Source organism: Triturus cristatus, chromosome 2_1 (genome assembly GCF_964204655.1).
Source record: "Triturus cristatus chromosome 2_1, aTriCri1.1, whole genome shotgun sequence".
Taxonomy (NCBI): Eukaryota; Metazoa; Chordata; class Amphibia; order Caudata; family Salamandridae; genus Triturus; species Triturus cristatus.
The window spans coordinates 45,734,999-45,759,484 of NC_140581.1; the positions used below are offsets into that span (position 1 = coordinate 45,734,999).

At 43.1% G+C, this 24,486-nt stretch overlaps 1 protein-coding gene across 2 annotated transcripts in view; it reads right to left on the minus strand.

Annotated features, from left to right (window-relative positions):
* Positions 1-6,260: 6,260 nt before the first annotated feature.
* The window catches only part of LOC146863693 (uncharacterized), a 395,333-nt gene continuing 377,107 nt past the window's right edge, over positions 6,261-24,486 (minus strand). For both annotated transcript variants that reach the window (XM_085627827.1, XM_085627828.1), the window contains exon 9: positions 6,261-6,537. In XM_085627827.1, the coding sequence (XP_085483953.1) occupies positions 6,393-6,537 (145 nt within the window). In that variant the 3' untranslated portion in view covers positions 6,261-6,392. The remainder of the gene's footprint in view (positions 6,538-24,486) is intronic.

Sequence of the window (24,486 nt, forward strand, 5' to 3'; positions counted from 1 at the left end):
CCTCTACACCAGCTATTGGCAGCTCTGAATATCATCTGTGCTCCATTGACGTACTCTGTGAGGTGTTACAAGGACCGTCCCCTGCAGCGGCGGGCAACAACGATGTTGTGTCTCCCAGACAGGACACTTAATCTATAATTGGCTCATCGTGTGCTGGGAAAGAACTCAGATTTTTCTTTTTGTTTCAAAACTCCACTAAATTTGGAACATTTCCTAAAGATTGACACTTTCTCTGAAAAGCATGGCCTTCTGACAATTGTAGTAGTTCGACTTATATAAAAAAAACTCATCTAGAATTTTAGCTTAAGTAACAATTCCAAAAATACTTTTTCAACTGTTTTTTAAAATGATTTTAAGACAATTATTTTACCAGGCTTATGCGCTACTACCTAGTAAAGAGAATAGTTTGATGGCATTTTTATTATTGTTGACTATTCGGAAGAGGAGTAGGTTTTATGTTTCATATAGGTACCCTAATATACGCCCGGGTAATATCATACACACTTCACCTACATTACCTCCCCTACACTACACAGTAACGAAACCTTTAGGATTGAACCTTTACCTAGTTCTAGTCCTGGGTGCCGGAGGAGGGTTTTTCCTGATCAATAGTGTCCTATAACTTCATCAATGGACTCATACAGTATGAATGAATATTCATAAGGGTTCTTGGAAACCAGGCAGGGGCTACACCACCTACCCCACCATATCTATGTACAAGGTTCATCCCATATGTCATCCTAAATTCCAACAATGGCTAATACATGAGACAAGGGTCAAAGAAACCCATGATATTTTTTGTATAAAGACAGCACATCTTGCGAGAGTTGGTAGAGGTACCCAAGACTTCCAGGATGACACACTGACCAGAGACGCTGAGGCTCCTGCATGCAAATGCTCCAGCTGACAGTGGTCTAAGCACATTCCTTTGCGGGGTGTCTAACTAGAGACCAGGATGGGCTCCTACATTCTCACACTTTAGGTAGTGGGGTTCGACTAAAACCTAGAGGGATTCTTGCCTTTACACCTACTCACATGCTAGGTACACTTAGGTACATCTAGACACCCATCGTAGGAGTACCCACTTTCTTTTATCATGCATTTTATATTCATATATGCATTTATCATTATTGCAAAGTTGTAGAACTGTACTATCCTTTTATATTCATCGTACTGCTGAACATATATATCTGCTACTGTCTAGTGGTTGTTGCAGCACATCTATTTTATATTAGAAGAACAACTGTGCAATAAATTCTTATTGTAACACGCCCAACTATTTCTTCTGTGTAACTCTGAGAACGAATAAGGGAGCACGAGTGACTGAGTGAAAAATAGCACATTGTTTCCACGATCCTGGGGGTTCAGGGTTGTCATGTTCTATGGATGCCACAAACTATTCTCTTCCTGGTAAAAGGAGATTCTAGTGGCACTCTGAGCTAGATAATGCAAACAGGCTTACATATTCGGTGGGGGTGCTCAGTTGCAGTCTGCCACCAAACCCACAGTTCATGAAATCTGAACGTGCAGATTCTTTATAGGAATATATAGGATCTACGCAACACTCCTTGTCCCTTGTCTCCGCGAGACGTGAAAAATAGAACAGGAGGCTCCAGCCTAATGAGGAGGGGCATACATTTCTAGCATTCTTCTTGTTCTTTTTTCTGCCTTGAAGGTGAATTCACCTCATTAGTGATGAAGGGGACGAGGACAAGGTGGGCCTGTGGGTGACAGAAAGGAGTAGACAGCAGTAATGAGGAGACATGATCTCATAGCAGAGCCCTACATTAAGCACATAATTACCCAGAGATAAAAGAAAATCCACTCAGAACATTCCACATGAGGCAGGATTCAAAGTACAAACAATGAAAATGTATTTAAAAATTAAGAAGCCAATGCAGAAGGCAAAAGGCTTGATTAGTCATTTAATTAAAAAATTCTCAAAATTCAAATAAATGTAAAATAACATTTGCAGCAGAAACTAAACCCTAATCTAACCAATAGCCTGCACCAAATACGGTCTAGCCCAAGGCAAATGATAAATCAAGGTGCATTAGCCATAGGGACTGCTCAGTAAAATGCAGGAGAGAACCTAAAAAGTATTCTAAGTACAGAGTGATAAAAAGATAAGCATAGAGTATGCTCAGCAAGAGGGCCATAGTAGGACCTGGCTTGTTTCAGAAATGTTTTTTTTTAATACATTTTTATAGACAGAGAAACTGTGCAGTTACTGCGGTGTAACAAAGAAAGTAACAGCCTCCAACCAATAGGTAAATAGAAAACACATTGCTTGGCAATATTGACATTTTCCCCAAATCTACTGAATATGCAGTACTATTGGTACAGAGAAAACAATGCAACATTCAGAACATGAACAGAACCTCCCTTCAGCTGAAGGAAGTGGCCTTTAATTGAATACAGTATGAAAATACATTAAATCCAAGAACAATAGGAAAAGAAAACATAACATGTTGTAAGTGTTACAGTGTGATGAAGATCATAGAACTAGCTGAATTTCATACTAAATTAAACATCTTTTTCAAAATTGTCCCAATCCGCACCCAGAAAAACATTCCTCACACCATTGTCACAAGCAGGCCAGACTACGGAAAAACTCTCTCTGTCGTGATCAACCACAAAAAACTCACAGAAAGCTGCAGACCATTCAGAACTCGCAGCCAGAATCACTTTCAACCTCCCATGCAGCCCTCACATCACACCACACCCCAAGGAGCTCCAGTGGCACCTCATACACAAATGAGCATAATCCGAACTCCACACTTTCAAGGCACTACAGAACCGTGGCCCACCATATCTCAACAATCACATCTGTTTTAACAAACATTTCAGACACCTCAGCTCATTCCGACTCTCTTACAACGCTCCTAAAGCGTGTAATGGCCTACCGTACACATGGGAGCCTCCTCCTCAGTTCTTGAATTCTGCATGAAGCTGAACAACTGACTTTTTGAGTAGTTTTACTAGGCCCTGGGTTAGGCTAGACTCACATCTGCTTTTTGCCAGGATAACGCTCTACAAATTTGCATAACCTAACAAAAAATGAATTTCACATCAAAGCTGTGAAGTTCACAGACAGGGAGGGGGAAAATGAATAATATTTGTCAAGCACAGCAAAACACATGCATTAAAAATGTGCAGCTCTGAAACCATGACTAGACTACAACCCACTAACGTCCAGCTAAATTATCTCACAATGTTAAATGCAGTAAAATATTGTGACTCTTTAGTATTAATAAATCACAGAATTAATGTGGAATCTGTTTCCACAGTGAGTTACATCCACATCCACAACAGCTAATGCTCAATAACCTAAAGACACACAAGGGTATATCTACAAGGGATGTGGCGGGGCGTGGCATTAGCCTTCTTGGCTCCTCCCCTTTGGAAACGCAGGTCTGCACCGAATATACAATAATATGATACAGCCCTGAAATTCCCCTGCACTGGCACTAATTACAGCTGGCTAGCGCCAACGCAGACACCCTTTCACCTTAGTGAAGGGTGCCTGCATTGTAGAATGATTGTTTATGTGCAGGAAAGTGGCCCTTGCTGCACATCATCAATCTTAAATGGTGATTTGTAACTTCTATGTGTGCTGCTTTGTGCCATTGAATAGTAAAATGAATAATTAACATAGAAAGTGAAAGTAACCAGCAGAAGATATTAACGTGAAAAAATTGGTGTTGTCCAACTGACAATCATTATTAACTTTGTTGTTTACATGTAGGTAGAAATATTAACCGAACATGCTTTATTTTACTATGCAATTTCGTAAAGTTTATATGTAATTTCTTATGTAAGCCAAAATTATAGGCCTGAAGTGCATTTGTCCTGGAAGTTCTTGCTTTAAAATTAATAGTGAATTTCATGTGTGCTGCGAAATCTTCTCTTTCTCACATTTTGTATTGCAGGTGAAAGAAGCACTCTTGTTAGCTAGAATAATGTCTTTGATTTATATGTCTGACAAGGAGATAAAAGGATACATCGTACAGGGTTGGATCGATAGAGGAAAGATGTTGCATTTCACACAGTAGAAGTTTTGGGAACCAGGGACAAGGAGAACAACAATGTTGTCCCAAGGAAAGTTACCTTTAGAATGGTACCCAGAGTGGATGGCGTGACCTGAAAGGGATTATGGGAAATGTCTCCTCGATATTGGATTGCTGGGAGTAGGAAAAGCGTCAACTTCTTCTTCTGCCTTCTGAGAGAGAGCATCTTAGAGCAAGCTCTGTTTTAATAGCTTTAACCTATTTGACCTATTGCTGGTGGAGAGACTTTTTAGGAAGACTCCTCATGCTGACACCTTGTCTATCCCTTCCTGAAAATGCTTAGGAAAGGATGTCATCTTAGCGTTAGTGTAGGGAGAGATTAATGCTTTATACTCATCAACTCTCGATTCAGGGGATTTTGGACTTAAACTTTCTGATCCTTTGCATTCTATTTCTTGAATTGTTTTGTTTATGCTGCATTGATTACAGTGGATGCAAAGGTTTGGCTTCATGCTCTTTCCGATGTATTTTTACACTGTCATTTTGAGGTGTCTTTATGTCCAGTTATTTTTGGCTTTGAATTAAACTAAGTTACTTTACTATGTATCTAGAGAACTTCTTATTGAACTGATTTGGCAATACGCTTGCATGCTGCTAAAAAGATTGTGATTTGAGAGAAAGTCCAGAAGTATGTGCTCGAACCTTTCAACAACTTCTGAGATAAAGGTTGATAAGAGGCTGTAATGGGGATGTTGATGTGACAAATGTTTACCCACCTACATTACATGGGATTCTGTAATCCCCATATAAAAACCCGCCCCTAACTTCTTTATAATCATTGACCCAGTCACCGAGTATAAAGAAATGACGTCACAACTCTATAAATGATCACAGTTGAGTTCTGATATCACAATGCCTGATGCCAGCACCAGCAGCCGATGGGAAAGGCAGGTCAGGTCATGGAGCATAATTAAAGCATAAGTTTTTTAGAACAAAAAGTTTATTTTCTTACTTCTGCCCTGTTTTTCTGGCTGTGCAATGGCAAGCAGAAAGTAGATATTTATGACAACATATTCATTTTTTGCACTTTTTGGGTAAATATAGAGATGTTAGAATCCTTCAGCATGTTTCTACAGAAATTTGTTTTAAAAAACGGAATTGTATTAAACTGCATTTAATTTTGCACTAGAGATTCTATTTTTATTTTTCATGCTCGCAATTATGCTCTCTCTTTCATATGTAAGAGCTATGCACAATGATTTATGTGGTTTGAGGGAAAGGTAATTATGAGACCATGTATTATAAGAAATAAAGTACCTACTGCCCTACATTATATGGATATAGTAAATCAACTCGGAGTTTCACAACCTTATAAAGAAACACAGCCTTTGGTCTTGTTCCTTTATTTGGTCATAGAACTTCTTGGTGACTTGTAATGTTCTTATAATATATGGCGGGGGTTACTGTATCCAAATAAAAAATTAGGAGCTAAACTGTGCTCATTATGCCAGGGCTCGGTCTGATATGCTCTATATAAAAAGGTTCTATGAAATTGTTGCATGGCCTTGCAGGGGTGGTTCTGAGGTTCTGTAACATATTACTGCAAAATCTGCCTTTGCACTTTGGGTGAAAGTAGGCTAAGTTGGAAAAGGTGCCCAAGGTGAATTTCAATGGTGGGCTCCAAAGCGGCAATAGTTAGCTTTGTCACTGTTCTTTAGTTGTTATTCCCCAACACCATTCAGTATACCTTCAGACTGCAACAAAAAGTACATCAGGTGGATAAAATAAGCCTCTAAAAGAATAAGTAAAGGCCCAAACAGACCTATTCAATTCACAGTTTTCCCTGTGCTAAAAAAATATATTGTTAAAAACAAAGTAATTGAAAGCACGCAGCCGTCCCATGGAAGGGTTGACCTACATTCTTTCATGTCTTGCATCTCCTCAATGTACTCCAGCAGCTACTAGAAAACCCTAAGATTACATTGATAAAAGAAACAGTTATATAGTAGAAAAATAGGAAAAAATGTCTAATAAGCAAAGCTAGGGAATTTATAGTATTTGGATCTAGTGTTTGCCTTTTCTGATTATTGTTTTATTCCGCATTATTTAACTGAGATACCTAAAAGCATGCAGTTTCAATATTGAGCCACATTACTCTTCCTCAACCCACATGATTAAAATTCTGGATAAATGAGTAAAAAAGTACATGTTGTAGGTCAGCTGGCCCCTGTATTGTTGTCAGTGATTGGTTCTTGCTTCTCGGTCTGGCGATACCGCAGGCACAGTTGTTCATTCAATAAACATAACTAGGTATGTAGGTGTACGTTGCTGTAATAACACGTTAGTAGCAGACAACCAGAGTACTTTTGTGATGTGACCCTTTTATATTGTGAAACAGTCCTGAAAACGCCCCGCTCCATCACACATGCGAGCCTCCATTTCACAAATCCACGGCAGCACGCGGTAGCATTTTTCCGGAGTTTGCTGCTTCCCCCATGCCATACAAGTGTCGGACATTGACCCAGTTCTGAAAGAGACAACAAAAGCAAAGAGAGCTCATGAGATGCACAGTTACAACCACAGTTGTGTCGATAGATGAAAAGCAATGGTCTGGAGACCCAGATGATAGTGATACAAATGTATCTGCTTCTGTCACTCATTCCTGATAATACTTTAATCAGAACATGCCTCAAGGCATATCCCTGAGAAGGTGTGGACACCATTGCTTGACTGGGATGGGAAATAACATCAAGAGGTCTAGTGCTGTTGGGCACATGGGAGATCTGGTTACCTAGCAATATAATCATGAGGCATTGCATCACATGTAGTGACAGACAGCATATATGTGAGCACTGTATGTCGAAGAAATTGGCTATTTGACAGCCCGCCAGCCAAAGAGTACAGAGTCTCTGCTATTCACCCAGAGGTAGACAAAATAATACATAATATCTGCTGTTTATCAGGCCACAGTCTAAATGGTAGAGATGGTGTACAATTTGACCTGTGGACATATATATATAGTGGGAAGGAGGTCTTTATTTAGCCAGTCATGTAGAGAAAAGGGACTCCAGGCAATGGTACTGTGGTGGCCATCTTGTAACAGGGATGCAACATGTATACATGAAGCATTTGAAAGTGAATGCTTATTCAAATGTACAATAGCTTGTGTACAGGAAAGTGCGTGGATTAGGTCTGGGATCTTTTTGGGTTCCTTATGGAAGGCCTTGTGCTAGAGTTTGGCCTATTTTTAAGGGGGATTGTGCTTGCTTAGTATTTCAAACCTGGCAACACAGCAGCAGTCACCAAACATCAGCAAAAATAGAATGCAGGCAAATAGGTTGCATCTGGGTCACACAAGGAGGGATACTTACAGTAGACAATTATAGCCATATTTATTAGGCCATTTGCAACACATTTGCACCTCGCAATGTGATGCATGCGCGACACAACTCAGAAATTAGATTTATGAAGCTACGCAAGGCCACTTTGCATGGCCCTGATTGACTTCATAAATCTGGAGTAACGCAACGCAGTGCAAAAAGCTGCATTATATTAATCTGCCCTGGGATGGCATTCCGTGGGCATTGCGTGGGTGTTCCTATGCAACTCTCATGGGTGTTGACGCATTCCCGGATTTGCCAGAACTGGTAAAACTGGTAATTCACAGCACACATGGAAAGAGGAATATGCGTCAGGGGATTATTTTTGTGCATGAAGATGCCCCTTGCTGCACAATGCAATCCTGCATGCAACACAGGTACCCTTGCACCATGGCAGCCAAAACTGTGCCAGTGCAGGGACAAAGGCAGGAATGCGCTGTATTCTTTTAAATACGGTGCATTGCTGCCCTTTACCTGTAACGCAGCGCAACAGGGTGACTTGAGCTGCGTTGTGTTACTTTCCCGTAAATATGGGCCTTAGTGTTGGGGACACAGCAAATTGGGAGACTTGCAAGAGGTAAATTAAATAAGACACAGTAATGGGACTTCTGTGGAATGGCGGAGTGAAATCAAGAGACATATAAGTAATGTGTCTGAGTAATTTGTCTGCTGCCTGCTAAATTAACACACTTTTTCATACTATTCCACCAGCAGAGTCAGTTTCGGACATAGATGCATATGTGACGAGTAGCCATTCAGCCACACTGACATTTGAGTCAATCAATCCTAACTTTTTTTTAGCATTTAAAAAATGCACAAAAGTACATAAGATTTCATTGCATAATACAGTTAATGCAACACCGAGAACAAATATTTTTAAAATGGCGTCCAATTTATATCAAATGAATAAGCCTTTCATTCAAATCTTTGAAACAATATACAAATGCTTATAGAATACTATGCTCCTGTGTTAAATGGCATCCATTGCCCCAGGTGATAGATAACATATATACAGCAAGATTTAATCACTTAAATATTATGTAGCAGCAGGGTATAAATGAACTTATCGCACGATTTAAATCACACAAGATTAAACCCATCTCTATCCAATATTGTCAAATCAAGACAACATTATATCGGCAATCTTCCTAGTTTTTAGGAGAGCTGGTAGGAAAGACGCCATCATAAAACATACAAATGGTGTTTCTAATTGTAAAACAACTGAGAGTGCTGAAGTATGAATACTCAGAGTGAGCTATCGCAATAGCGGCACAGTAAACCTTTTCCTCTCTGTCACATATCAGGCACAGAAAAACAAGATGTGGGAGGTTGTTTGTTTGGATAAGGCATCGCAAGGACATACAGATAAATGTTTCAATGAATATGTGTGTTCTGGGAAGCCCAACATCATGGGAACGTAAATTAATCTAAAGTTTGTCAATAAATAACGGTGCTGAGAATTCACAACAAAAGAAGGATAAGCCGATTGACCATGTCGCACAGGTGGTAGCGCCTGATAAGTAATTACTGTGCTTTTTGTTTTGTTCCTTTTCCATCTTATCTGGTCAATTTTCGCTATAAAGAGTTCTTTCAGTCTCAATTTAGAGTATGTTTCGCAGGTGCAAGGATTTTCATACGGATCCTCCAGGCCCATGGAGATAAGGGTCTGTCTGACATAAGTTAACCAGGGGATAGTTGTGGCACGATCAAGTTTCATTATATCGCTTACGATGTGCTGATTAAGTTGAACCGTATCTCTTTTCCAAATTGATAGCCACAGCAGTAGCGGGGCCATTTTGACTGTATCACTAATGTAACGCAATCCTAATTCCTTATGAGGAATTCCCTCTTATTACATATGTCACCCCTAAGGTAGGCCCTAGATAGCCCATAGAGCAGGGTGCTTTAGTTTTGCCATCTATGTGGAGCTTTCTCAGTCTTTTCTTATCCCCACCGACTGTCAAAACGAAGGTCTTTGTTTTATTCACTTGTAAATCTAAATCTGACATAAAAGCTAAATATATCATAATATAGCTTTGTAGGGCCATCAATGTTCTAGCTATAAATACTGCATCATCTGCATATAGCAGAATTGGAAGGAGTTTAGAAGCAGTATGAGGAACATCCTTAGTGTTCTCCACCATCACCTTATTTAATTTATTTTTATGCAGAGGGAAAAGGAATGGGGCGAGAACACACCCCTGCTTTACTCCTTTCTCAGTTTTAAAAGGTTTAGTGCACTCCCTCTGCCTCCCAAAGTGTACCATAGCTACTGCCTGGGCATATGTTATGGTTTGTTATGCTACAGTGATTTATAAGGTGCATGGCTACTCATGAGTGTCCCGGCACGACAAGCCAATGTAGAAGACTATAAGAAACTGAGAGAGATTACCGGTTAAATAAACAGCAGTGTTTTAAAACTTTTCTTGAACAGGCAGAGGTCATGGATGCTGCGCAGTTCAAGGGGTAGAGAATTCCAAGCTTCGGACGCTTTGAAGGAAAGTGAACTACCTCGAATTCTGAAGAACAAGGACAACCCAAAAAAGGAGGACAAAGACTTAGAGTGCCAGCACATGAGAAGCAACATGGACCAGGACCTGCTTTACCAGGACTAGGATGTTGACGGTGAGGAAAACCATGACAAGGTGACCAGGACCAAAGGACCTGAAAGGAACAGGGAGAGATGGGACAAAACTGGGGGAACCAAGAAGGGCCATAATATCCAAAAGGCAAAGTCTATGATAACAAACGCAATAGGATAAGAAGGACCAGGACAAACAGGACCAAGCAGACCAAGACTATGATGGTAGGTGGGTTAGATCCAGGAGAACTAGGCCCAGGAGAACCAAAACTATTAGGAACAGGATCAAGAGAATCAGGGAAATGGGCACAGACTCTTGAGAAGGACAAGGACTATGAAAAACAAAAATAGTATGACCATGGCCAGGACTACCAGGTACCTGAGAGTAGGAACCCAACAAACTACAGTCAGATGGAACAGTTCTAAGAGGACCAGGAAGCAAAGAACCAGGCAGACCAGGAAGATCAGGCCAAAGAGGATCAGGACCCTCAGTACCAGGAACAGGGTAAAGAAGTTCAGGACCAGGATGATCATAACGTGACAAATCGATGGTCCACAGAGAAAGGGGCCTTCCCCTGTGCCGTAAGGGCCGAGAGGTAAACCTCTTGTGGGAGTACATTCTCCCATGTTTTAACACAATTTCACGCAAAGTATCCCACGGTCTGGTGAACAAAGTTCACAGGTTCTTAATACTAACCCTAGTGATTCAGCTATGGGAAGACCCTATTTGATGCATTCAGATGTTACCCACGAGGGAGTAGGGAAGGAGGCAAGTCCTTTTATTTTTATTACCCTCACACACCCTAGTGGTGTCATGCTTTTCATCATCGGGTCACCCTGACACCTACAAGTCAGGGTGGACTTGACCGTGTTCCAGGGATCTCTTTGTAAGATGTGGCCAGGGAGAGTTAAAGATTAAAAACTCGCAGACAAATCCCAGTTTCCCTTTATTGGTGGATCTTTGAGGGATATACAAAAAGGGGGTCATGTTGATTTTTATGGTCCTATGACCCTAATGCCAACATGTTTCAGTCCTACAGTGGCCAATTGGTCCGGGACTTTCTTCAGGGCGAGAAGAGAAATCTCCTCCCGGGGTGTGGAAGAAAGTGAAACCCTATCTTGTTTTAAAATTAAGGACAGATAGCTGCTCCTTAAAATGAGACAAGAGATAATTTTATCTTTGTTTGATTCCTTTACTTCACCCCTCTTTGGTAGAGAAAACGATTCACTGGGGACTCCGCTATGCATGGGGAGCCCTTTAGTCAAACAGCCTCAAAGGGTCCTGCCCTGTGATACCACCTACTTGGACCGGAGAGTCTCTGCCCTTAATTTTAAAACAGGATAGGCTTTCCCCTTCCTTCCACACCCAGAGAGGAGATTTCTCTTCTCGCCCTGAAGAAAGTCCCAGACCAATTGACCATGGTGGGACTGAAACAGGTTTGCATTAGAGTCATAGGACCATAAAAATCCACGTGACCCCCTTTTTGTATTTTAATATCCTCCAATAAACGGAAACCGGGATCTGTCTACGGGTTTTTAATCTTTAACTCTCCCTGGCCACATCTCACTAAGAGCTTCCTGGAACATGGTTGAGCCCACCAGGATGATCATAGCCTGGAGGTCCAGGTCACATGGCTAGTAACATGATGGACAAGAAGATGAGCAACGGGATGGGCAGGCCCAGGAGGACCATGATGAGTTTGTGTAGAAGCATGAGGACAAGAAGCAGGTAGATCAGGACCAGATTCAGTTCAATAGGAACAATGAGCCAGAATAAGAAAGCAAGATGAGGGGGTAAGTACCACAAATACCAGAAAGCCCAGAGCCAGGAGGAGCAGAGCAAGGAGTATAAGATGGATCAGCATCAAGAGAAACAGGAACACTGCCTGAGAGACTGCAACCATAGGACCAAGGTCCAAAATACAAAGTAGAGCAGAAAGACCAGGACCTGGGGATTTGTAGAACCAGGCTGAGGAAGATCAGCAGGACCAGATAAGTCAGAGCCAGGAAGACTAAGGGGGCTTGAATTGGATGTCCAAGAGAACCAGGACCAAAGTGGCAAAATTCAGAAGCGCCCAAAACAATGTTAAGCAAGACTAAGAGGGCCCAGACCATTGGATGCAGCACCAGAAGGACCATGAGCACAAGGCTCAGGGCCACGACCAGTCGTTGCTGTACTATGTGGACCTCAAAGACCATGCCAAGGAGAAACAGGATGACCCAAAGTTCGAAGACTAGGAGTCCCCGACCTAGGAGAAGCAGGTCAGCAGGGCTAAGTGGAAAAGGACCCAGCAGACCAGCAGGATCCGGGTAACAATCAGTTGAACCAGAATCAGAAGGCCCTTAAAGCGCTAATACAATGATGAGTCAAGAGCAGGGTTAGGAACACAAGGATCAGAAAGAACTACAACCAGGAGCACCAGATTCAGGAAAACAGTACCAGGGTGTTAGACCTGTCAGCCTAAGGGCGGTCTTCTCCCAAATGTTTTGCCTTGTCCTCTCATGTTTTGCTGATTTCCTTATTTTGTTGGGCATAGAACTCCGTGCACTTTAGCACTACTAACCAGTTCAGAAGTGCTTGTGCTCACTTTCTAAAACATGGTAATATTGGCCTACACCTGATTGGCATATTTAGCTTACTTATAAGTCCCTAGTAAAGTGGTGTATAATAGACCCAGGGCTGATAAATTAAATGCTATTAGTGGGCCTACAGCACTCATTGTGCAACTCACTTATGTGGCACCTTAAAACATGTCTCAGGCCTGTATGCCATTTTAAACTGCCAATTCAACTTAGCAAAATAATCTCTTTGCCAAGCCTTAAACTTCCCTCTTATTACATATGTCACCCCTAAGGTAGGCCCTAGATAGCCCATAGAGCAGGGTGCTTTAGTTTTGCCCTCTATGTGGAGCTTTCTCAGTCTTTTCTTATCCCCACCGACTGTCAAAACGAAGGTCTTTGTTTTATTCACTTGTAAATCTAAATCTGACATAAAAGCTAAATATATCATAATATAGCTTTGTAGGGCCATCAATGTTCTAGCTATAAATACTGCATCATCTGCATATAGCAGAATTGGAAGGAGTTTAGAAGCAGTATGAGGAACATCCTTAGTGTTCTCCACCATCACCTTATTTAATTTATTTTTATGCAGAGGGAAAAGGAATGGGGCGAGAACACACCCCTGCTTTACTCCTTTCTCAGTTTTAAAAGGTTTAGTGCACTCCCTCTGCCTCCCAAAGTGTACCATAGCTACTGCCTGGGCATATGTTATGGTTTGTTATGCTACAGTGATTTATAAGGTGCATGGCTACTCATGAGTGTCCCGGCACGACAAGCCAATGTAGAAGACTATAAGAAACTGAGAGAGATTACCGGTTAAATAAACAGCAGTGTTTTAAAACTTTTCTTGAACAGGCAGAGGTCATGGATGCTGCGCAGTTCAAGGGGTAGAGAATTCCAAGCTTCGGACGCTTTGAAGGAAAGTGAACTACCTCGAATTCTGAAGAACAAGGACAACCCAAAAAGGAGGACAAAGACTTAGAGTGCCAGCACATGAGAAGCAACATGGACCAGGACCTGCTTTACCAGGACTAGGATGTTGACGGTGAGGAAAACCATGACAAGGTGACCAGGACCAAAGGACCTGAAAGGAACAGGGAGAGATGGGACAAAACTGGGGGAACCAAGAAGGGCCATAATATCCAAAAGGCAAAGTCTATGATAACAAACACAATAGGATAAGAAGGACCAGGACAAACAGGACCAAGCAGACCAAGACTATGATGGTAGGTGGGTTAGATCCAGGAGAACTAGGCCCAGGAGAACCAAAACTATTAGGAAGAGGATCAAGAGAATCAGGGAAATGGGCACAGACTCTTGAGAAGGACAAGGACTATGAAAAACAAAAATAGTATGACCATGGCCAGGACTACCAGGTACCTGAGAGTAGGAACCCAACAAACTACTGTCAGATGGAACAGTTCTAAGAGGACCAGGAAGCAAAGAACCAGGCAGACCAGGAAGATCAGGCCAAAGAGGATCAGGACCCTCAGTACCAGGAACAGGGTAAAGAAGTTCAGGACCAGGATGATCATAACGTGAAAAATCGATGGTCCACAGAGAAAGGGGCCTTCCCCTGTGCCGTAAGGGCCGAGAGGTAAACCTCTTGTGGGAGTACATTCTCCCATGTTTTAACACAATTTCACGCAAAGTATCCCACGGTCTGGTGAACAAAGTTCACAGGTTCTTAATACTAACCCTAGTGATTCAGCTATGGAAAGACCCTATTTGATGCATTCAGATGTTACCCACTAGGGAGTAGGGAAGGAGGCAAGTCCTTTTGTTTTTATTACCCTCACATACCCTAGTGGTGTCATGCTTTTCATCATCGGGTCACCATGACACCTACAAGTCAGGGTGGACTTGACCGTGTTCCAGGGACCTCTTGGTAAGATGTGGCCAGGGAGAGTTAAAGATTACAAACTCGCAGACAAATCCCAGTTTCCCTTTATTGGTGGATCTTTGAGGGATATACAAAAAGGGGGTCATGTTGATTTTTATGGTCCTATGACCCTAATGCCAACATGTTTCAGTCCTACAGTGGCCAATTGGTCCGGGACTTTCTTCAGGGCGAGAAGAGAAATCTCCTCCCGGGGTGTGGAAGAAAGTGAAACCCTATCTTGTTTTAAAATTAAGGACAGATAGCTGCTCCTTAAAATGAGACAAGAGATAATTTTATCTTTGTTTGATTCCTTTACTTCACCCCTCTTTGGTAGAGAAAACGATTCACTGGGGACTCCGCTATGCATGGGGAGCCCTTTAGTCAAACAGCCTCAAAGGGTCCTGCCCTGTGATACCACCTACTTGGACCGGAGAGTCTCTGCCCTTAATTTTAAAACAGGATAGGGTTTCCCCTTCCTTCCACACCCAGAGAGGAGATTTCTCTTCTCGCCCTGAGGAAAGTCCCAGACCAATTGACCATGGTGGGACTGAAACAGGTTTGCATTAGAGTCATAGGACCATAAAAATCCACGTGACCCCCTTTTTGTATTTTAATATCCTCCAATAAACGGAAACCGGGATCTGTCTACGGGTTTTTAATCTTTAACTCTCCTTGGCCACATCTCACTAAGAGCTTCCTGGAACATGGTTGAGCCCACCAGGATGATCATAGCCTGGAGGTCCAGGTCACATGGCTAGTAACATGATGGACAAGAAGATGAGCAACGGGATGGGCAGGCCCAGGAGGACCATGATGAGTTTGTGTAGAAGCATGAGGACAAGAAGCAGGTAAATCAGGACGAGATTCAGTTCAATAGGAACAATGAGCCAGAATAAGAAAGCAAGATGAGGGGGTAAGTACCACAAATACCAGAAAGCCCAGAGCCAGGAGGAGCAGAGCAAGGAGGATAGAATGGATCAGCATCAAGAGAAACAGGAACACTGCCTGAGAGACTGCAACCATAGGACCAAGGTCCAAAATACAAAGTAGAGCAGAAAGACCAGGACCTGGGGATTTGTAGAACCAGGCTGAGGAAGATCAGCAGGACCAGATAAGTCAGAGCCAGGAAGACTAAGGGGGCTTGAATTGGATGTCCAAGAGAACCAGGACCAAAGTGGCAAAATTCAGAAGCGCCCAAAACAATGTTAAGCAAGACTAAGAGGGCCCAGACCATTGGATGCAGCACCAGAAGGACCATGAGTACAAGGCTCAGGGCCACGACCAGTCGTTGCTGTACTATGTGGACCTCAAAGACCATGCCAAGGAGAAACAGGATGACCCAAAGTTCGAAGACTAGGAGTCCCCGACCTAGGAGAAGCAGGTCAGCAGGGCTAAGTGGAAAAGGACCCAGCAGACCAGCAGGATCCGGGTAACAATCAGTTGAACCAGAATAAGAAGGCCCTTAAAGCGCTAATACAATGATGAGTCAAGAGCAGGGTTAGGAACACAAGGATCAGAAAGAACTACAGACAGGAGCACCAGATTCAGGAAAACAGTACCAGGGTGTTAGACCTGTCAGCCTAAGGGCGGTCTTCTCCCAAATGTTTTGCCTTGTCCTCTCATGTTTTGCTGATTTCCTTATTTTGTTGGGCATAGAACTCCGTGCACTTTAGCACTACTAACCAGTTCAGAAGTGCTTGTGCTCACTTTCTAAAACATGGTAATATTGGCCTACACCTGATTGGCATATTTAGCTTACTTATAAGTCCCTAGTAAAGTGGTGTATAATAGACCCAGGCCTGATAAATTAAATGCTATTAGTGGGCCTGCAGCACTCATTGTGCAACTCACTTATGTGGCACCTTAAAACATGTCTCAGGCCTGTATGCCATTTTAAACTGCCAATTCAACTTAGCAAAATAATCTCTTTGCCAAGCCTTAAACTTCCCTCTTATTACATATGTCACCCCTAAGGTAGGCCCTAGATAGCCCATAGAGCAGGGTGCTGTGTAATTAAAAGGTAGGACATGTACTTTTAAGTTTTACATGTCCTCATAGTGAAAAACGCCCACATTTGTTTTTCACTACTGTGAGGCCTCGCCTTCCCATAGGATGTCATGTGGACTGCATAGAAATTATGCCATTTTCATTCTCACATTTCTTGAGTTGCCTTCTTTCTGCAACACAGTGACTTTCGACATACATGCGTGTCAGTGCAGGATAGGATTCCTCAAAACTGCCTCTGCTTACATTTCAACTTTGTAGGCACTCTATCATGACACCTTGAAATTCAATATGATGTACAAAGTTCACTGCACAAAAGTCATGGTTTATTAAAGCCCAGTAGGCGACAATGCTGTCTAGCTAACATAATCAATTGTGGGCTGACGAAGACCTCGAAATGACAGCATGGGCACTGTTTATTATATATACAAATCTACTTCCTTGTTTAAATGAGAGAAGGACTCTGCTGACACCTTGATGTTGCGGCACACCGGAATTTTAGCTCAGCTGATTCATGCCACCTCCACAAAAGGATGTCCCGCCCCACACAAAGGCAGACAGCCTGATGACACTTGCCCGCAGGTAATGTGGAAGTAGATCACCCAGCTGGGATTTTTAGCAGAACACTCACCCTAGGCAAAACTAGGTTAGGGAGCGTTATATAGGATCAAACTATATTACACAGCAAATATGCCAGCAAATCTAATAATTGTTTTAGCACAATGGTCGAATAATTCATCCGCTCCACTGTTCTTGTATTGTTAATTATGCTAATACTTTTCATTCTAATTGTAATTTCAGCACACATAATTTACTCAAGAATCTCAGTGCCCCAACAGATATTGGAACTGCAGGTTGTGTATTTCTTGTATATTTTCTTTGGGTATTCATGAGAGTCCAAACGAAAAGGTTCTAAATCTGTTACCACAATTTCCTTGGGTAGTTAGGGTTGTCATTTTCTGAGGTTGCACATACATTTGTTACCCAGTAAGGTTAGGGGTGCAAATGGTGCACTGCGAACTATAGGTCAATATCTCCTAAGGGAGTGCAGGGAATCAGACTCACACCATCCTAACGTTTGTGTTGTCCAACAAATGCACAGTTTTATCAATCAGGTACAAGCCATACGACACGGCGCTGCCAACGTTGTAGCTTACGCACTTATTTAATGGATCGCCTGAGTAGTTTTCTTTTGTATACCAAAAGAACTCTACTCACCTACCAAACAGAGACATCAGAGGTGCTACAGAACAATCCTCCTCAGCTGAGTTGGGACCCCCTATGTAGGTTATTCAAGCTTGAACCTTTCAAAGGATTGCCCCATAGTGGTAACCTCTCTGATTTCCATATACCCTGATGGCCGAACCAGCAGCAATAAACAACTCAAAACTGAAGAAATGCAGATACTTAGATGCTGCAACAATATGTTCTCTCACTGTTGGGTAGAGACGTTACCTTTGTGTGTGAGTCTCATGAAGCATGTCGGACAGAGGTGTTCTATTTATGGGTTAAATTCCCAGCTGCTGATGATCGCTCAAGATTGTTTCACACATACACATCAACAAACGTTTCAAGAAACTATATGGCTTATGAAGATCTAGAAACATCACTAACACAATAAGAACACCAACATTGGTTTCATGGCAGCCCTTTACACACTATAGAAGAAGTTATACTTGGTCCCCTTAGCAATAAGGGGGCAACATGTCCACTTTTAGCCAGCTACACATCACATCCAAATATTGCCAGTTTAACAGCAGCACAAGTATGAACACTACATAACAGTTTAGTCAGAATATATAGAAGCCTGGCATAGTTTGTTATGCAAACAATGACCTTAAATCCTGTGAGGGCTGTTCAAGCTGCACAACCACAATTGGCTACACCGGGCATCAGCCCGCAAACAATCAATGCAGTCATGAGCAAAATTCCCATCAGGCAGGAGGACATTTTGTTCTGGATTGAACAAAAAATAAATCCGCTTGAAACAATGTTTCTCTATACGGGACCCCAGGAAAAGCACAGGATTCTTACCATATGCTTACTAAATAGGGATGGTTCCCCCAGGTGGAGTATTGTACCAATCGAGGTACAGCCTTTGCTGCAGTATTTACCACAACTCATGCTACACCCTCATTAGCTGTTTTACCAGAAGACAGAAAACCGATCCAAAATGAGTATGGGGCAGCCCCTTCCCTGTATATGGGGGATGAAACTGCTGGGCAATTTTGTCGCAATGTCCACTATACTGTTAAGCCAAATTAGAAGAGAAGCAGCAGCACTGGCTACACATCAGTGCCTAATGGATTTGCCTCTGGGACAGCAGGAGTGCAGAAACGTATGCAACAGTGGATAGAGATCATTTGGCAGCCAGACCTGGTAATCCACAATGGTTGTATGACTTTACAACGCATTCCGTTGTAACGCATGCCTTTACCACGCATGCGTTACAAAGCAAATGCGATCACCACGCATAACCTTTTCCACGAAAATGCCTTTTACACGCATACTTTTACAATCATTTTCATTGTTTAAATATGTATGTTAATGGCATTTTCATGTTAAAGGATATCACCCTAAAAATGTACCCTTTAAATTTACCCCTGCGCGACACCACCCCCTCATTCCCCCTTACCTCTCCTCTCCTTGATCTTCCGAGGTGACGTTGCATGTCGTTAAAAGGAATCGGAAATGTCCTTCCGTTTCCTCTAATGACGCAGATTGCCTCCACATCTTTTTCTTTAAACAACGGAAACAGGTGTGTTTTTTTAATTTTATTTTGAGGGATGCTCCCCCAAGCTCCCTTTTTTAATCCCAATCTTTTTTGGGCGAGGGAAACCCACCAAGCCCCCCCTTTTTTTTCTTTTAACTTTAGCACACATGCCTTTACTACGTATCTTGTAGTAAAAGTATGCGTGGTAAAGGCTATTCGTTGTAACCATGCATGCGTTGTAATGCATGCCTGGTTATGGTTATGCGTGGAAACGGCCGCGTTGTAGTGGCCATTTGCCTCCACAAATTAAGAGTAATTCTAAAAAGGATAACTCAAAAGCAAGCACCCGATTCTTCGACTAAAAAGAAGTTGGATAATAAGAAAAATAAAGAAAAGTCTAAGTCACTGAGTGGATCTCCTCTACAGTAAGCCACTTAAAAACGCTATAATCTGCGCAATCGTGAAACTATTAACCCCTTCGCTGCTAGGCCTTTTCACCCCTGTGCTAAGCATTTTTTTGGCTAGTTTGGGGAGTTCACGCTTAGGCCCCTGTAAAATTTCGACCACATAAGGAATCCACACCTAATTTGCGTCCTTTTCTTCCAACATCCTGGGGATTCTAAAGGTACCCAGGGTTTGTGGATTCCCCTGGAGCGGACCCAGAAATTAGCCAAAATACAGCAAAAAATGTTTGCGGGGGACAAATGGGAAAAAAGTGCTGCAATTGAAAGCATCTGGGATTTTCCCTACAAATGGTATCAAAAAAGGGTTTGTGGGGCTGAAATCACCATTTTCCCAGCTTTTAGGGAATGAAAGACTTTTGTCAGAAAACCAAAAGTTTTACACAGTTTTGGCATTTTTCTGGGACATAGCCTATTTTTGCTATTTTTTGTGCTTTCAACCTCATTCCAGTTAATGGTAGACATGGATATGAAAGCAATAATGGATCCTGAAAAGGTATACATTTTTGAAAATTAAACAAAATTCAGAATTCAGCAAGGGGTCATTTGCGTAGATCCTTCAAGGTTTCTTTTATAGAAACTAACAGTTAAATATAGGAAAAATTTGAAAATTAGTTGGAAAAAAACAGCCTTTTGAGTCAACGTTTTCACCTGTAACTTCTTCAAATTATGACAGCTCTTTGAAAGCAATATACCGTTACATCTGCTGGACCTTACCGGTTGTGGGGATATATAGTACTTGTAGGTTCACCAATAACCCGACGAACCCAGAGCCAAGAACTGAGCAGCGACTTGCAATCGTTTTTAATTATGTACCAGGTATGTAGCAATTATTCTAGGTAAATGCATACATGGAAAAATCGGTATGAAAGACACCTATGTATTTCTGAAATGGGAACAAAATATAGAGTTTAGAAACAGTAGATATTTGCACATTTCCAAAATTGGGAATACTCATACTAGCATGAGAATTATCGCACATTTTTCAAAATGACTTCTTTTTTATACGTTGTCTTTCATTTGGAAGGCAGAAATGCATCGAAAGTGAATAGGTAATAAAAGTTGCTTTATAAATCTGAATTACCCTAAGTCTCCTGATAAAAGATGTACCTCACTTGTGTGGGTAGGCCCACGACAGGAAACGGCTCAAAACGCAACGTGAACACACCACATTTCACAATGAAAAATTACCCCTTTTTTGCAAAGTGCCTAGCTGTAGTTTTTTAACCCTAGCTCTGCTGGCACATAGGGAAACCTAGCAAACCTGTACATGTTTTAAAACTAGACACCCATGGGAATCCAGGATGGGGTGACTTGACTGCTTTTCACAAGGTTCCGTTACCCAGAATCCCCTGCAAACCTAAAAAAAAGTTACAAAAACACATTTTCCTCACATCTGTGTGGTGGAAAGTTCTGGAATCTGCGTGGATCCACACATTTCCACCCACCCCCTGTTCCCCAAAGACTTCAGAGAAAAAGGGTACCTCACTTGTGTGGGTAGGCCTAGTGCCAGTGACAGGAAACGGCACAAAACGCAACATGGACCCACCACAATTTTACAATAAAAATGACCCTTTTTTGACAAAGTGCCTAGCTGTAGTTTTTGAACCCTAGCTCTGCCAGCGCATAGGGAAACCTTGCAAACCAATACTTTTTTTAAAACTAGACATCCAGGGAATCCAGGATGGGGTGACTTGACTGGCTCTCACCAGGTTCTGTTACCCAGAATCGCTTGCAAACCTAAAAAATTGTCAAAAAACACATTTACCTTACATTTCTGAGGTGGAAAGTTCTGGAATCTGCGTGGATCCGCAAACTGACCCCCTTGCAAAACCAGGTCGTTTTGTGATACGCAATTTTGATGTCGCCTCAATACGTTTTGGGCCCTTGCATGTCACGGGTACTTGTGCCTCCTACACGAGTGGGGGAACGCTGGGTGGTAGGAAATTTGTGTCAGCCCAATGATGCCACAACTTTCCTACACAAAGATGTGTGGAAAAAGTGATTCTTTCAGCTAAATTTGAGGTTTGCAGGGGATTCTGGGTAAGAAAACATTAGGGGATCCATTCCTCCCTGGAATCCTCCTGGGTCTCTAGTTTTCAGAAATGTGTGGGTTTGGTAGGTTTCTTTAGATGGCCACCGAGCCCAGGGCCAAAAACCCAGGTGACCCCCGTGCAAAATTAGGTTGGTTTGTGATAGGTAATTTTGATGTTGCCTCACTAGGTTTTGGGCCCTTGCCTGTCGCGGGTTCTTGACCCACCCACACAAGTGAGGTACCATTTGTCTCGGAAGACTTTGGGGAACGCAGAGTGGGTGAAATTTTGTGGCTCCACATAGATTCCAGAACTTTCCACCACAGAAATGTGAGGAAAATGTGTTTTTTTTTTTACAAATCTTTAGGTTTGCAAGGGATTCTGTGTAACAGAACCTGGTGAGAGCCAGACAAGTCCCCTAATCCTAGATTCCTCTGGGTGTCTAGTTTTAAAAAATGTACAGGTCTGCTAGGTTTCCCTATGTGCCGGCTGCGCTAGGGCCCAAAATCCACAGGTAGGCATATTGCTAAAAACAAATCTCTGCCTAGTCGGCTTTCTGACACCCTTGGGGGGAATATCGGGGGGTGTGGTTGCCCTGATTTGTCCCCAAGGGTGGCAGACACACTGTGGCTATTTATTTGGGGGTGGGGGCATTGGTATGCCCATTCTGGGCAGCTGCCAGCGTAATTGTTGGCGTCTTGTTGGCTTTTTGCCCCCCCTGGGGGGGCAGATTGGGGGCTACTGCCCCCATCGTCCCCCCAGGGGAGCAGAAAGGCTGTCATTTTTGCGGGTGGGGTGGGGGCATTGGCAAGCCCGTTTTGGGCAGCCCCCACCCTAAGTCAAATTTGTCCTCAAAATATCCCTGGCGACCACTGGGCTTTTTGCCCCCCTGGGGGTGCAGATTGGGGGCTAATGGCAGACAGCCTACTAACCGCCAGGGATTTTTTTTGGCAAATTATAATTAAGGTTGGAGCTGCCCAAAGCTGCATGCCAATGCCCCCACCCTAATTAAAATTTGCCCAAAAATATCCCTGGCGTCTAGTCGGGTTTTTGCCCCCCCCCCGGAGGGGCAGATTGGGGGCTACTGCCCCATCTGCCCTCCAGGGGGGTAGGAAGGCTGTCATTTTTGCAGGGGAGAGGGTGGGGGCATGGGCATGAATGGACAGTTTCTCAACAAGAGCGGTTGCAAACATACGTGACCACCTGCTTTGAGAAATCTCTCCGGGAGTTTGATTTTCCACGCTCGCACTCGCTGACCTGATGTTGACGATTGCAAACAAGAAAAAAACTCACGTGAAGTGGATTTTCCTCACTTGCACTCACCAACTTAACGTTGACGAACGCGAGCAAGGAAATAAACTCTGCTCCACTTTGCGGAGCATAGTTTTTCAGAACTCCATGAGCTCCGTGTAACGCTGAGTGCAGAAATCTCCACAAACTTCGCAAGTGGAGTGGAGTTCACTGCCAATACTTACTCACAACGCTCATCTGACTGCATCATAAAAAATGAAAACATACCTATTTTTTCTTTTTTAACATGAAAATCAAACTCATCCAAGAATCCTTTCCTCCAGCTGTCTCCAATGTACCTATGATTCATTCAAATCTGCTGTCTTTTCCATCTGACACGTGCCCCACTCTATCAGAGTTCCCACCTTTATCGGAATCTACTTCTTTGGATCTCCTACTCAGAATTAAATCAGGCTCTCCGCTTGACCCCTGTCCGGCGAGTTTTCTAGCTAGGAATGCCAAGATTCTTAATCCCCTGATCTACCCTGTCTTGAATTCATCCCTGTCCAGTGGCATGGTTCCGCCAGTATGGAAGAAGGCAATGGTTGTTCCCCTCCTAAAAAAACCAGGCCTTGATCCAGAGATACACGCGAACTATAGGCCCATATCTCTCCTGCCCAGTCTGGCTAAGATCGTCGAGAAGCACGTCCACTCAGTGCTTTCTTCCTTCTTGGAAGATCAGGGGTTACTCCACTCTACCCAATCCGGCTTCCGCTCCAATTTGAGCACCGAGACCGCTCTTTTGGAAGTAAACGAAGCCATTAAGGAAGTTCTCGATGCAGGGGGAAGAGCTATGCTAGTGATGTTGGATCTGTCGGCGGCCTTCGACACCGTCCCGCATGAGGCCCTCTTGAGAAGACTTCACGAGATTGGTCTCCGTGGAACGGTGTTGAGCTGGTTGAGATCTTACCTTGCGGGTCGTCGACAAGTGGTCTGAGCCCCGCCGTACTCCGCAGAGGTGCCGCCTATGGATGTTGGAGTCCCACAAGGGTCGGTGCTGAGCCCGACCCTTTTTAACATCTTCATGACTCCACTGGCGGTACTTGCGGAGTCCATGGGTGCCCAGATCATATCATACGCTGACGACACCCAGCTTCTCTTCACCTGCAAGAAGGGCATGGAGTTTGACGGGGAGAGCATCCGTGGTTTCCTAGGGGCTGTGTTCGACTGGTTTCAGCGAAGCAGCCTCAAATGCAACCCGGACAAATCTGAGGTGCTTTTCTTTGGCTGTCTAGCTGATCCACCGTGGCAGGAATGGTGGCCGGTGTGTATGTCACCCCCCTCCTCTTCCTCTGTGGTTGCAAAAAACTTGGGGATCAAAATCGACAACACCCTTTCGCTGAAAACACAGATCACGGGTCTCTCCAGTACCTGTTTTGGTCTGTTAAAAATGCTGCGAAAATTTCTTCCTCTGCTCCCTCTAATTCACAGGAAGCTGACGGTACAACCTTTGATTTGCTCCAGGATTGATTACTCAAATGTCCTCTACCTGGGTCTACCGGAATACCTCTTGCACCAACTTCAGGTAGTTCAAAACTCTGCAGCAAGGGCGATTTTTGGCCTACCCCGA